At 39.3% G+C, this 15,579-nt stretch overlaps 1 protein-coding gene across 1 annotated transcript in view; it reads right to left on the bottom strand.

Annotated features, from left to right (window-relative positions):
* Positions 1 to 7,312, bottom strand: part of LOC311146083 (otoferlin) — a gene marked incomplete at its 3' end in the record, with an annotated part of 46,241 nt that extends 38,929 nt beyond the window's left edge. Inside the window, exons 1-9 of the mRNA XM_084182549.1 lie at positions 7,185 to 7,312; positions 6,898 to 6,952; positions 6,663 to 6,794; positions 6,399 to 6,461; positions 6,133 to 6,217; positions 5,848 to 6,007; positions 5,087 to 5,273; positions 3,447 to 3,633; positions 2,613 to 2,836 (exon numbers count right to left, since the gene is read on the bottom strand). Of these exons, the coding sequence (XP_084038675.1) occupies positions 2,613 to 2,836; positions 3,447 to 3,633; positions 5,087 to 5,273; positions 5,848 to 6,007; positions 6,133 to 6,217; positions 6,399 to 6,461; positions 6,663 to 6,794; positions 6,898 to 6,952; positions 7,185 to 7,276 (1,185 nt within the window). The 5' untranslated portion in view covers positions 7,277 to 7,312. The remainder of the gene's footprint in view (positions 1 to 2,612; positions 2,837 to 3,446; positions 3,634 to 5,086; positions 5,274 to 5,847; positions 6,008 to 6,132; positions 6,218 to 6,398; positions 6,462 to 6,662; positions 6,795 to 6,897; positions 6,953 to 7,184) is intronic.
* Between the last annotated feature and the right edge of the window lie 8,267 nt (positions 7,313 to 15,579).

The following is a 15,579-nucleotide window of genomic DNA, read 5'->3' on the forward strand; positions in this document are numbered from 1 at the left end:
AAATATAGTGAGGCTTTAGAAGCAAAACAGACTGGGGAGTATCGGTCTATAGCCCTGAAAACAAATGCAAAGCTGAAGTCTATCAATCCAGGCCAGTTCTTACAAAGCCTTGTGAACAATCTGGAGAAACGCTTGTCTTTTGAAGATGAGACCATCATGGACCTCAGCATCCTTGATCAGAGTAAGTGGCCATCAAAGCCCAGCATCCGCCATGGTGAAGAACAAGTTAAGCGACTGTGCAAGCGATTTAACTTGTGCACAGACCAAGCACTGAATGGGATGCGGGACCTACTGGAAGAGCCCAGTAGTGAGCCCAAGGACCTAAAACCACTTATGAACTGTATGAAAACATTCCCTGTCGGTACAGCAGAGTGTGAGAGGAATTTTAGCCTTATGAACAATATAAGCTCAGACAAGAGGGCTGTCCTTCTGATCTCAAACATATCAAACTTGATGATGATTAATATCAACGGCCCACCAACTTCCAAGTTTGATCCTAGAAAATATACAAGGACCTGGTTGAAGAGCCATCGTGCTGCCTCTTCGGTGCGTTCTAGACAGTGCAGTGTGAAAGCTCCTGCAGAAAGCAAATTTGTCTGGAATATACTGTAGTATGAGCAAAGGTCAGAAACCCAGTGCTGGGTTGAGAGAGTATATCACTGTTGATGTGTTGTTAATGCATATATTTTTGTTAATTGTTAACTAAATATTGTTGTAACATATTTTGTTGAATGATTTACCGGTAAATGAACATGTTCAAAACAAAGCATATAGCAATATGAACAAGGATGCATTGTCACCTTCAGATTTGAAGTATTTTATTTAAATAAATGTGCAAAAAATAATCGAAACACCATTTCCTGTTTGCCTCATGATAAATACATTTTACATTCATCCAGGCTGCTCTTGTGACCAGTAGTAACTACAAACTGCTCCTAATCAAGTCATGATCATTTTATAATAGTGTGCAAGTAGAAATTACATATTTTTGGGTAAACTAAATCATAGTCTTACATGTCACTGTTTCTAAAACAGGGCTTTTTTCTGGACTACTTAAAAAAAAAAAAGGTGAATACTGAGAGTATACCCACTTCTCCAGGGACCACTACACCACTGGGTACAGTGATGTACTGAAACATACATTTACTTACAGTATACTGTGGTACAGTATATAGTATGTCATACAGTAATTGCTGTCAACATTTACATACTGTACTATAATGTCAAAAAAAGGTAATTACCTGTTCTCTTCTCTAAATCTTCGGATTATGGTGGACACAGTGAATCTACTGATGTTTGGTTGTACCCTTTGTCCAGCCTCCCTCATGCTCATACCATGGACAAGAACATGGTCAATCACAGTAGCTCTGATTTCATCAGATATTACTGTTCTTTGTCTTCGCTGACCACCTCGACCACCTCGACCTCCTCTCACACGAACTCTTCCTCTCAGATTTCTATCCATTGTAGGGCCTCACAAACCAGTGCTCTCTGAACTGGCTTACTGTATATGTTCCCTCACATCATTAGCCACAAGTGTGATCAATTTTGAGTTGTTGTGTTCAAGTGGTGACACCTGTGCTCTAATTGTGTTTGACTTTTGTCACCTGTGCTCACCATTATGCAGCACGGGTGCATCACAATGAAAATGTGTTGGCAAGTTATGTCTAAACAGGTGAAAAGTGCTTATGGTTTTGCCAAAAGAGTGATTGATTCAATCAGTGGGTTCAGGCAACTGAGCATTTGGTTCAGACAATAGGGTTTAGTGTTTTAGCAATTGAGAAAAACTGTAATATGGAAACCCTCATCTGTGATAATTAAGCAATAAGGCCCGAGGGGGTGTGGTATATGGCCAGTATACCACGGCTAAGGGCTGTTCTTATGCACAATGCAACGCGGAGTGCCTGGATACAGCCCTTATCCATGGTATATTGGCCATATACCACAAACCCCCGAGGTGCCTTATTGCTATTATAAACTGGTTAACAACGTAATTAGTAAAAATACATGTTTTGTCATACCCGTGGTATATGGTCTTTCAGCCAATCAGCATTCAGGTCTCAAACCACCCAGTTTATAACTGGAGATGTATGTCTTGAGAATGCTGTGATGTGTCCTATATGGTGTCTGATGTATGACAATATAGTGTATGAGAGTTTGGTGAGTATTTCAATGATGAGTATGAAAATACGGTGCATGCAGAGCTCTGGTTCAGGACTAATAATGTAGCATCAGCGATCAGCTTAATAAAGATGATCAATCAATTTAGTCAGATTGCAACGTGATGACCTGTATGTTGTCAGCTGTGAGTCAAAATAGGAGGGTTTATCTGCTTGAGCACTCACCCAAGAGAGAGAGTGAGAGAAAGAGACACACAGAGAGACAGAGAGAGAGAGACAGGAGACAGAGAGAGAGAAAGAGAGAGAGAGAGAGAGAGAGAGAGAGAGAGAGAGAGAGAGAGAGAGAGAGAAGAGAGAGAGAGAGAGAGAGAGAGAGAGAGAGAGAAAGAGAAAGAGAGAAAGAGAAAGAGGCAGAGACAGTGTGTGTGTGCATGTGTGTGTACGGGCAAGCGTGTGTGCATATTTACATACATGCATGTGTGTGAGACCCACCTCTGAGATGTTGGGCACCCCCTCCACCTGCACCTCGGTGGAGCTCATGATCTCCGGGGAGGAGGTGTCCAGGATCTCCACACCCAGGCTGACCAGCAGGCGGGCCCTGAAGGACACCCCCTCCCCCAGACCCTCGTTCAGGTCCTGGTGCTCGTCCATGATGGTGTAGCTACGAGTGGAGCCATACATGTTCACCCAGGCCGGACCCAGAGTGGGAAGGAAGCCTGGCAGAGAAGAGTATGGGTGTTAAGAGCATGGCAATTTGGCATGGTGGCGCAGTGGTCTAAGGCACTGCATCGCAGTGCTAGCTGTGCCACTAGAGATCCTGGTTCGAATCCAGGCTCTGTCGTAGCCGGCCGTGACCGGGAGACCCATGGGGCGGCGCACAATTGGCCCTGCGTCGTCCAGGGTAGGGGAGGGAATGGCCGGCAGGGATGTAGCTCAGTTGGTAGAGCATGGCATTTGCAACGCCAGGGTTGTGGGTTCGATTCCCACGGGGGGCCAGTATGAAAAATAATGTATGCACTCACTAACTGTAAGTCGCTCTGGATAAGAGCGTCTGCTAAATGACGTAAATGTAAGTGCTTTTGGAGATTGTGGCGGTAACACAGCCAACTCCGCATCACACACTGGCAAAACGCAAAACGCCTCTCTCGGTCGGTTACACTTGGTCAGACTTTTTCATAAGGTAACACTTCCACAATTTGCTCCAGCTGGGACTTGTCACCTATTGCACTTTACTTTATAAAAAATGAAAGACACAGAAAAGAAAAAGAAAGAAACACAATACAGAGTATCTTCTGAATTAAGGGAAACATTTCTGCACTGAAGCACCTTTGTCTCCATCATTGGCGATCTTTCTCAGGTCAATGAAGTGTGTTCCGAGGGCCACGTCGTTCACTTTGTCCGAGTCTCGGATCTGGACCTTCATGCGTTTGCAGAGTGGTGGAAACATCTCAGTGATGACGATCTGCTCGTTCCAGATTGGCTCGTAGCTGCTTTTCTGGATAGATGTTTTCCCCTGGGATCACAAAGCAGACCACTTAAACAGTACAATAAAACAAGTTGTGCCCATTGCATATAACATAACATAGCATAATATACAATGGTGAGAGAAAGTTTGTGAACCATTTAGGATTTTCTGCATTTCTGCATAAATTTGACCTAAAATGTGAACAGATCTTCATCTAAGTCCTAATAATAGATAAAGTGAACATGATTAAACAAATAATACAAAAACAATTTATTTATTGTGCAAATTGGTCCAACATTCAATTTCTTTGTCGGAAAAAGTATGTGAACCTCTAGATTAATCAGCTCAATTAAGTGTATTAAAGTAGTCAAACGTGTAGTATTTGGTCCCATTTTCCTTGAATGCAATGACTACATCAAGCTTGTTTTGGTAGTGTTTTGGATTATGTTTTGCCCAATAGTAACTGAATGGTGAATGATAACTACAGTAATTTTCTTTATAAGTGAGTAGATCAGAGGTTTCTGAAGACTTGAATGAATCACGAATAATGATGAGTCTCCTGAGTGGCGCAGTGGTCTAAGGCACTGCATCGCAGTGCTAACTGTGCCACTAGAGATCCTGGTTCGAATCCAGGCTCTGTCGCGACCGGGAGACTCATGGGCGGCGCACAATTGGCCCAGGGTAGGCCGGCAGGGATGTAGCTCAGTTGATAGAGCATGGCGTTTGCAACGCCAGGGTTGTGGGTTCGATTCCCACGGGGGGCCAGTATAAAAAAATATATATATGTATTCACTAACTGTAAGTCGCTCTGGATAAGAGCGTCTGCTAAATAAATAAAAAAAGAGTGAGAAAGTTACAGAGGCTACAACAAAACATATAACATCTTACCAATAACAGGGGAGGTTAGCATTTTCTGGGGGGGTATGATCTTTTTGCCTTTGTAACCTTCTCATACATCATTATTAATGATATTTTCAGAAACATCTTCTATTCTTAATAACAATAAAAGTGACTCCAAAATGGTAGACATTATTCACCATTCAGTTCCTGTTAGGCAAAACATAGCCGAAAACAAACTGCAAATGCATCCAATGAGTTTGTAGTCACAAGCTTGATGTAGTCATTGTGTGCAAGGAATATGGGACCAAATACTAAACTTTTGACTACTTTAAATCACTTAATTGAACTGATTAATCTAGAGGTTCACATACTTTTTCCGAACAAAGAAGTTGAATGTTGGACCAATTTGCTCAATATAAAAATGAAAAAGTACAATTGTTTTTGTGTTATTTGTTTAATCATGTTCACTTGATCTATTATTAGGACTTAGATGAAGATCTGATTACATTTTAGGCCAAATGTATGCAGACATGCAGAAAATCCTAAAGGGTTCACAAACATTCTCTCACCATTGTACTTTAACATAGCATAGAATAACATAATGTAACATAGCTTAACATAACATAACATAGCATAGCAACAGAAGAGTGCTATAACTTACCCTCTGGCCAGCGAAGAGTACTTGTACATAAGGGTCCACAAGGTCCTTGTTCTCCCCTATGAAAGCCTTCTTGACATTAGCCATGATGCTGGTGTTCATCTTGGGAAGGCCCTCGGCTCTGTAGATCTTCACATAGTAGCGAGCCCACTGACGCTCCGCGGGAACCCCCTCAGGTAACAGGAGGTTACTGAAACCACAGAATTAAAGACAAACACTTGTAACACATTGCATTGTATCTCTATCACTAAAAACAGCAATAGAAAGTAATCAAAGAATTGTGAGATGGGAGAGCTTTCACAGGACTCTCTAGAGCTTGGCCTATTGCTGCTTTTATTACTACAGTATTACTACTACAGTTTTACTACTACAGTATTATTACTACATTATTACTACTAAAGTATTATTACTATAGTATTACAACTAAAGTATTACTATATTGTTACTACTAGAGTATTAGTACTACAGTATTATTACTATAGTATTACACCTACAGTATTACTACTACATTATTATTACTAAAGTATTACTACTACAGCATTATTACTACAGTATTACTACTACAGTAGTATTACTACATTATTACTACTACAGTATTACTACTACAGTATTATTACTACATTATTACTACTACAGTATTACTACTACAGTTTTACTACTACAGTATTATTACTACAGTATCATTACTACATTATTACTACAGTATTACTACTACATTATTACTACTACACTCATATCCCCAGTAATCTGTTGGTCATTTTTACCCTTCTATGTCATCGTCATCGGTTTCGGTGGCCTTGTGTGGAGTCTTGATGTTGTCTCCTTTCCCCACGACAGCGATGTCACATTTAATGTAACCTTTGCACCCGGCAGTGATGTCATCAGGGTCAGAGAGAAGGGCCCATTTGTGGAAAAACTGGTGTTCTATTAGAGAAAAATCATTATAATAAACGACATTCATATGTACAGTATACTGGTCAGTACCAGAGCCATAGAGTATAGACATAGGTCACTAGTAGCTACTGTGTTTCCTTCTATTTCTCCCTGACCTGGATGCGAGTAGACGGTGCCTACATCCAGTTTGAAAGAGCCAACCAGAGTCCCACTACGCAGCAGGTTCTTGGAGTGGATTACCTGAGGGATGGATGAGCAGAGTGAAGATTGCAATGTGCATCAATAATATGTGACCTGAGTTGAATATTATGAATGACTGTATACATAATGGACACATTGATTCCCATGGCTCTCCGTTCATTTAGATAGGGAGGGGAATTATAGCGTGACTGTTTGTTTGTGTTGTGGTAAAGCTACTCACCGACAGCTTCAGGATCTTGTCAAACATAACATCAGGTGGGACGTGGAAGTCAAAGACAAAATACTAAAAGAGAAATGTGACATAAAATAAATGTATCAGTGTAATGAAGTGTTCTGTTAAAATGTGTAGCTTTATTGAAATTATACATGTAGCTTTATTGATGACTATACATGCAATTACAATGCTTTAGACCTTGTCATCATCATCAACCTCCTCCTCCTTATCATCATAATCATCATCATCATTCCAGGGCAGGTTGGCTACCTCATTGTAGTATGGGCAGTTTGTTGACTCCTTCATCTGAGTGTACTTCTTATCGTCTCCGATCTCCACACAGACCACTGGATCCATGTTCAGCCCTACTAACTGCCTGGCCTCTATGATGGTAACACTAACCTGGTAAAATAGGGTTATCATGTATAAACACTCTTTAGTGTAACAATTGTTTATACTGTATGCTGATTATTCCTTGATTCATTGAGCGTATATTTTAATTTACTTGGAAATCCATTGGTCTCCCGGCACTAGGTTCCATCTTAATGTCAGGTTTTGATCTGATGTTAGACACGTTAGAAAGATGTTTCAGTGAGATTAAATCAATGCAGACTTTCATTTCAGAATTTTGTAAACTACAAGATACTACATTGTAAACAATGTAATTGAATCATTAGTCTTCAATTCAACACTAAGAGTTTGCTTCTATGTTATCTAACTACATAGAATTGTCTGTTATGTGTAAATTGACTGGCAAACCACAAGTAACATAGAACTGTGCTCTGTGCTTACCTCTTGTTGGAGACATTAGTGGTGACGGCTGTGACTGAGGCCAGGGAGATGGTGTCGGGGTCAGGACCCCCTCCCCCTCCCATTCCTCCCATGAAGTCCAGGTCCTCTGTCTCCAAGATGGCTGCCTCATCGCCTGGACAATCACAGTCAAGGAGGCCACACCTGTCAGAACAGCCTGACAGGATGACGATAGCTAAGCTTGACAACCACCCTTTTAGGTTGTTTGTGTCACTTTTGTATTGTATTCATTTTTGTTTGAATTTAAGTTGAATATTACTATTTATCGTAGGATATGTTACACATTTTTCATCTATACTTTTCTAATTTTTTTATGTCATTTTATCAGAGCGTATCAGAGAGTGATTAGGACCAAAGCTTGTAAGAAAGCATTTTGTGTAGCTCCATTATTATTACAAGAAACAATTGGGGTGAGTGGTGGTGGTGGTGTGTGTGTGTGTGTGTGTGTGTGTGTGTGTGTGTGTGTGTGTGTGTGCGTGTGTGTGTGTGTGTGTGTGTGTGTGTGTGTGTGTGTGTGTGTGTGTGTGTGTGTGTGTGTGTGTGTGTGTGTGTGTGTGTGTGTGTGTGTTGTAGTATACTGTACCTCTTCCTCCTTTTCCGTGGTCTGACTTATGGCCACGTGATTTCTTCATGATTCAGAACAATCCTTTTCTTGCTCTGTGAAGTAAATAGAATAGATATATAGATTTTGTGGGAGGTTCTTGATTGCGACATAGACTACGTTTTTGAGTTAATAAATCAACAAATACTGCACTGTGGATTTGATTGATGTGAGCTTTTAGGAGCCCTATTTAGTGCACTACTTTTGACCAGAACCCTATGGGTGAATAGGGTGCCATTTGAGACGAAACCAGTGTATTTCTTAAGGCAAGTAGCCTGGTTTCCACTCTACCACCACACCCTCATCTGGCTCCAATGAGGAGTTTAAATAATTCACATCCCATAACCTTAATACAGTGTCTTCAGAAAGTATTCATACTTCTTGACTTTTTCCACATTTTGTTGTGTTACAGCCTGAATTCAAAGTGGATTAAATTGTTTGTTTTTTCCCCTCATCCATCTACTCACAATACCTCATAATGAAAAAGTGAAAACAATTTTTTTGAAATGTTTGCAAATGTATTGAAAATGAAATACAGAAATAGCTGATTTACATAAGTATTCACACCCCTGTGTCAATACATGTTAGAATCACCTTTGGCAGCAATGACAGCTGGGTGACTTTCTGGGTAAGATTCTAAGAGCTTTGCACACCTGGATTGTACAATACTTGCACTTTTTTTAAACAATTTTATTTTTCAAGCTCTGTCAAGTTGGTTGATGATCATTGCTAGACAGCCATTTTCAAGTCTTGTCATAGATTTTCAAGCCGATTTAAGTAAAAACTGTAACTAGGCCACTCAGGAACATTCAATGTCGTCTTGGTAAGCAACTCCAGTGTTATTTGGCCTTGTGTTTTAGGTTATTGTCCTGCTGAAAGGTGAATTTGTCTCCCAGTGTCTGTTGGAAGGCAGACTGAATCAGGTTTTCTAGCTCTATTCTGTTTCTTTTTATCGTAAAATACTCCCTAGTCCTTGCCGATGACAAGCATACCCATAACATAATGCAGCCACCACCATGCTTGAAAATATGAAGAGTGGTACTCAGTGATGTGTTGTATTGGATTTGCCCCAAACATAACGCTTCGTATTCAGGACATAAAGTTCATTTCTTTGCCACATTTTTTTGCAGATTTACTTTAGTGCCTTATTGCAAACAAGATGCATGTTTTGGAATATTTTTATTCTGTACAGGCTTCCTTCTTTTCACTCTGTCATTTAGGTTAGTATTGTGGAGTAACTACAATGTTGTTGATCCATCCTCAGTTTTCTCCTATCACAGCCTTTAAACTCTGTAACTGTTTTAACAGGGGTGTAAAGTACTTAAGTAAAAATACTTCAAAGTACTACTAAAGTAGTTTTTTTGAGTATCTGTACTTTACTTTACTATTATATTTTTGACAACTTTTACTTTTACTTCACTACATTCCTAAAGAAAATAATGTACTTTTTACTCCATACATTTACCCTTACACTCAAAAGTACTCGTTACATTTTGAATGCTTAGCAGGACAGGAAAATGGTCCAATTCACACACTTATCAAGAGAGCATGCCTGGTCATCCCTACTGCCTCTGATCTGGCGGACTCACTAAACACAAATGCTTCATTTGTAAATTATGTCTGAGTGTTGGAGTGTGCCCCTGGCTATCTGTAGATAGAAAAAAAAAAAACATTATTATAATTTGGTTTGCTTAATATAAGGAATTTGAAAATATTTATACTATTATTTTTACTTTTGATTCATAAGTATATTTTTGCAGTTACATATACTTTTGATACTTAAGTATATTTAGAACCAAATACTTTTAGACTTTTACTCCAGTAGTATCTTACCGGGTGACTTTCACTTTTACTTGAGTCATTTTCTATGAAGGTATCTTTACTTTTACTCAAATATGACAATTGGGTACTTTTTCCACCACTGTGTTTTAAAGTCACCATTGGCCTCATGGTGAAATCCCTGAGTGGTTTCCTTCCTCTCCGGCAACTGAGTTAGGAAGGACGCCTGTATCTTTGTAGTGACTGGGTGTATTGATACACCATCCAAAGTGTAATTAATAACTTCACCTGTTCAAAGGGATATTCAATGCATTATTATTTTTATTTTTTTCATCTACCATTAGGTGCCCTTCTTTGCGAGGCATTGGAAAACCTCCCTGGTCTTTGTGGTTGAATCTGTGTTTGAAATTCACTGCTCGATGAAGGGACGTTACAGATAACTGTATGTATGGGGTACAGAGATGAGGTATTCGTTTAAAAATCATGTTAAACACTATTACTGCACACATTGACTCAAGACATTTCAGCTTTTCATTTGTAATTAATTAGTAAAAAAATATAAAAACATAATTCCAATTTAACATTCAGACTATAACACAACAAAATGTGGAAAAAGTCAAGGGTTGTGAATACTTTCTGAAGGCACTGTACATCAATTAACCACGGATACATTTTACATACTTTGTGGAAAATAAAACTCACCATAATTATTATTATATATAAAACACCTTTAAAAGCATGTATTGTATTGTAAGATTTGAATTGTAAATGATGAATCCAACAGATCTCTTCTCAATGGGCTTGACTTTCTGCTGTATACTGTAGCTGGCTTTTCTATTGAGGTAACCAAAAAAGCAAAAGAAACACATACAGTACAATTTGGGTGAATTTATTTCATGTTTGATTTCATGATAGATCTCTATTCAGTTTGCTTTGACCTGTTTTCAGGTGATCTTCATTAATTTACAGATTTTGCTTCAGGGATTCTGTATTGCATAGTCTCAGTAGAGCTATAGTTAGTTGCTTTACTCAGAACAGGGATGGGCAACTGGCGGCCCACAGTTTTGTAGGCCCGCGGATCAATTCCCCCACCCCAAAAAAATTTATTAACTCAGTCGGGGTCTCAACTTACTGTTGAGAGTTAGAATAGTAGAATACACAAGGTTGTGAACTTTGGTTGTGCTGCAGCAGTTTATCGCTTAAGTCAGTCACTTACAGTCAGTTAGCCCATATCAGCTAAAACATTTTAGATTGGTAAATTAGTCTAGCCAGCTATCTAAACTTGTAGTAATCATGGTCGAGTTACCGACCAGGGGGCCCCCATTGATTTTGTTAGTCACTCTCACTCAGATATCATATTAAAAACTGCAAACATTTATCTTCACCCTATGGTTCGTAATTATTGTTTAAAAAAATGGGGGGGGGGGGTGATTATGTTTGTATTGCTAGGTATTACTGCACTGTTGGTGCTAGAAACACAAGCATTTCGCTGCACCTGCGATAACATCTGCAAATCTGTGTACGCTACCAATAAACTTTGATTTGATTTGGCAAAATGAGTAGAATGGCATGAAATTAGTTATAAAATTGCTAAATCTCCTCTCTACCCTATGGCAAAATGTGTAGAATTGCAGCATACTTGCTTTAAAACTGCAAAACTTTTTTCTCTACGCCCCATGTCAAAATGTGTAGAATTGCAGGAAATGAACTCTAAAACTTCAAATGTTTCTCTACGCTGTCAAGAGGGGGGCTGCAAAAATATTTTGCTCACAAGGCATTTCGCTACACCCGCAATAACATCTGCTAAACACATGAATGTGACCAATGAAATTTGATTTCATTTGAACATTTCTGAGTAGAGCTTGTTATTTCAATATTTTTCCATCCTCACTCATGAATAAGCTGATGCTTTAAACTAAGCTATGACTATGTTATACACAACAGCATTGCTATCCATGAATTCTATCGAAAAATTTATAATGTTTATACATACCATACAAGAAAACGGCACACTTTCTTTTTTTTCAAACCAACTCCCAATGGTTCCTGGTGAAAGAAACAAACCAAACTCTGAGGGCCTGAGTTTTTCTACAAAATAGTTATCCTACATAGCCATTTTAGACATTTACATTGCAGAAACAGAAAGGTCACAAAAGTGAAGTTGCGCTAAAAAGAATATGGTTTGTCCAGGGCCAGGAGTTGGGCTGGAGTGATGTGATATGTCAATGAATAGTGTATGAATGTTGAACCCGAGAACAGACAGGTAACTATAACTAAATAGGTTGGTGAGAGCGATACGTCATCGCAAACAGAGTCTGCCAAGCCAGACAAGCCAACAAGACTTGTTCCACCAAGTTACAGCAACTTTTTTTATGAGACCTTAAAGTTCAGATATGCAAACATATACAGCACATTCGATGAATCCAATGTGTCTGATAATGTAAGAAATGATGGTAATCCAATGTGTCTGATAATGTAAGAAATGATGGTAATGCAATGTGTCTGATAATGTAAGAAATGATGGTAATCCAATGTGTCTGATAATGTAAGAAATGATGGTAATGCCTAATAATGTAAGAAATCATGGTAATGCAATGTGTCTGACTCAGAATTCAGAATTCAATTTACATTGTGAAGGGAACTAAAAGTAGCTTTGGGAATTGTGACAGAACGTGGGTTGGCCGAAAATGTTTGAACAGAATTAGGCTATTTCTTTGTAGACAACCAAAGACATGCGTTAATATGTGTGAGGTCAGGTGTGTGTGTGTACGAGAATGAAAATGACCTGTGATAGATTTTCGTGCTACCAAACAAGAAGTCAGAGTGTCTCAGTATTGTAGGAAGAAGAATGATCTTCCTTAAATCATTCATGGGGTACTGCTCCTATAGGGAGCTCATCTCAGTGTACATTTCTTGGTAGACATCTTGGTCTACTATGCACCATCAAAAGGCATCAAGCCCTATTCTCAACACCACTGTGTTGTGTTATTGCGTTTATCTGGGTTTAACATTGCTTTTAACTTTCAAGGTTTCTGACTACATGTTTCAAGTGATCTATCACACATTTCTAAGTAGGAATGTGGTGGAAAAACAACCTAAATCTAGCCACATGATCTAACAAGGTCTTGTTATGTAAATAACCTAGCTCTTTCTTCCACAATAAATAAAATGGGCATTGAGCAAAAAGCATTGATTATGGTTGTATTACTCAGTTAAAGCACGCTTTAGCAGCTTGTGTTCAATACGAGTTCCACTGAAAACTAAAGTACATTTCACCAGCTCATCAATAACACATACACTCTGTAAGCCATACGTCTAACGTCTAACGTTGCCTGTATCCAATGAAACAAGTCTATCAATTATTTAGGCTTTGGTTCCAGTCAATGTTGCATGTGTCATTCTCATTATGTGAAGGTATCGCCTACATCAAGAGAAAATAAATGGATTCAGGTTTGCATACAAAGAATGCATTTACAATACATGTGTAATGCGAGTCAAAACGATTTGGTACTGAAAGCCAAAGCTTTGCTGTATAATATTGAGTGTTACTGTATATACAGTAGTACAATAGTGGCTTATGTTGCTCATAATTAGTTATTATTAGTTGGGTATCATTCAAATACTTTTACCATAGCCTTTTCTATCCAGTTGCTTTACCTAAGCCTACTGTGTGCAGACCAGACTGTGTTCACATTCCATATAGCTCATTGGAAGGGAAACTCATTCTGCCAAGCTCTTCAGAGGGTTCTGATGGAGAACAATAACCAGCAGGTGGTGTGTGACTGCGTGATACCCGTGTTGACATCAACACGCCAGTCCTTGTTGAGAGACTGGGCCTTTAATTACATGATTTAGTACCAGGCCTTGGACTGAGGAGATTTGAACTGTAGTCTCTTATTGCGTCCCAAATGGCATCTTATTCTCTATATAGTGCACTATAGGATGCCATTTGGGATGGGCCCTCTCACTCCTGCATGGCCAGTAACAGGGTCACCACCCCATCAGATTACTGACTTACCTGTAACTCATTCTCTAATGTGTGGTTAAGGATGACACCAGGAGACATTCTGGTCTGCGGGAGTTGACACTGAAGGCTCATGATGCAAGCCAGCTCCTCTGTCGTGGGTTTTATTCTCTTCATGCTTGTCTTTCTTTCTCTTCTCTTTCTCTGAAGAATATGAATGAAAGATTTCGGTCAGTATGTGAATAAACTTTATCCACCACAGAGTCTACATGAACACCGACATAGAAAGGGATGATTTAATGGTTTACGTAAATAGGTATGTACTTTGGTCAGTGGTTAATTTAATGAAATATAAATATAGGTATATTTATACAGTATGTCAAAGCTTCCATTTCAAATACCATACTTGGTTCAAAATTACATTGTAATTTTCATATTTGTATTACTGTGTTAAGAGCGTGGACGATGAGTACTTAGGTTACATCAATGAATATGCATGAGGTTGCAACTGAGCCCTCACAAACGACACCTTTCGCAATGCTGTCCAGGGTGACCACAAAATGACTTGATACCAACCATGCAATCTTATCCATGTAGGCCCACACTGTCCAAAGCCCTTTCTTGGCTGTGGGACAGACGGGTGATGGCTGGAGATATGTTTGTGCTCCAGTAGCTTTGTAGGTATGCCATCTGATGACTGGGGTGTAATGTGTCATACTGTCATCCTGACAGTCTCCTGGGGAATTTAACCTGCCGTATTAAAGGCAGAGAGAGAGGCAGAAGCATTGTCAATAGGAGTGCATGTTTTCTACCTGGCTTAGAGAGGCATAGAGCGAGACAAGGTCTATTGTCATAGGACTTCATGTTAATACCTGGTGTTAGTCACGCATAGTCACTTTAACTCTACCCACATGTACATATTACCTCAACTGCCTCAACTAGCGGTGCCCCCAGCACATTGATTCTGCACCGGTACCCCCCTGTATATAGCCTCTCTACTGTTATTTTATTTTACTTCTGCTCTGTTTTTCTCAACACTTTTTTGTTGTTGTTGTTTTATTTTACTTTTTTATAAAAAAATAAATGCATTGTTGGTTAAGGGCTGAAAGTAAGCATTTCACGGTAATGTCTACACCTGTTGTATTCGGCACATGTGGCAAATAACATTTGATTTGATTTGTTAGTAAGGTCCCTCATGTTAGTAACTTGATGTTCCTTAACAACCTTGAGGGAAATTAACACAAATCTATTGTAGATTTTGCCTCTCCAGCTGCGAAACAACTACCAGTGTATTGGTATTAGCAAAGATACTGGTAACTTTTATCTGTGGTATTACTAGGCCTGATATAGACCACATGCTAGCTTCTGAAGAGTCTTACCAGTGTTAGAAATTGCGTAATTCAAATCTGGTATTGGAATAAGAGAAAACATAATCAAGAGATATTCAATCCAAGCTAAATTTATTATATGCAAAATGTATGTATGATAAGTATGAAGGTTCGTATACGGGCTCACTGAAAAACCACGCAGGGCAGACAGAGAACTGATCCATTGTTCTAAGTTCTTCTTCAAATACTCTGACAGAAAGCCTCCACTTCTTCTGTTGGCCAACCAGAGCAAAGGACTGAGTGTGGTTCAGCCAATCCGTTGGCGCAGGGGTTGGTCCCAACTCCTCGGCATTTCATTTGTTGCACATTGTTTGCCAGGCATAAGTTGCTATCATTATAACCTGTGGAGTCAGCACCCAAAAGACACCATTCCACTGTACTCCATGTACCCATGTTCAAGGACAGTTTCACAGACAACAAAGAGAGAGTGTTCGTATCTGTGAGAAATACAAGTCTTATCTCATCCTAGCCCCTAACGTTCCTTACATGAATAACAGCCTGTTATGTGAAACAATTTATATCAGTACAGTTCATTAATGCATTCCTTCCAAGCTATTCATCACATACAGATCCAATTATGAGAAAAATAGAACCCAACAATCCCCCTTTTGACGCCCTCTAGGGTGTCACTCATTAAAATACAAT

The sequence above is a fragment of the Coregonus lavaretus genome (genome assembly GCF_964263955.1).
Source record: "Coregonus lavaretus genome assembly, chromosome: 18".
NCBI lineage: Eukaryota > Metazoa > Chordata > Actinopteri > Salmoniformes > Salmonidae > Coregonus > Coregonus lavaretus.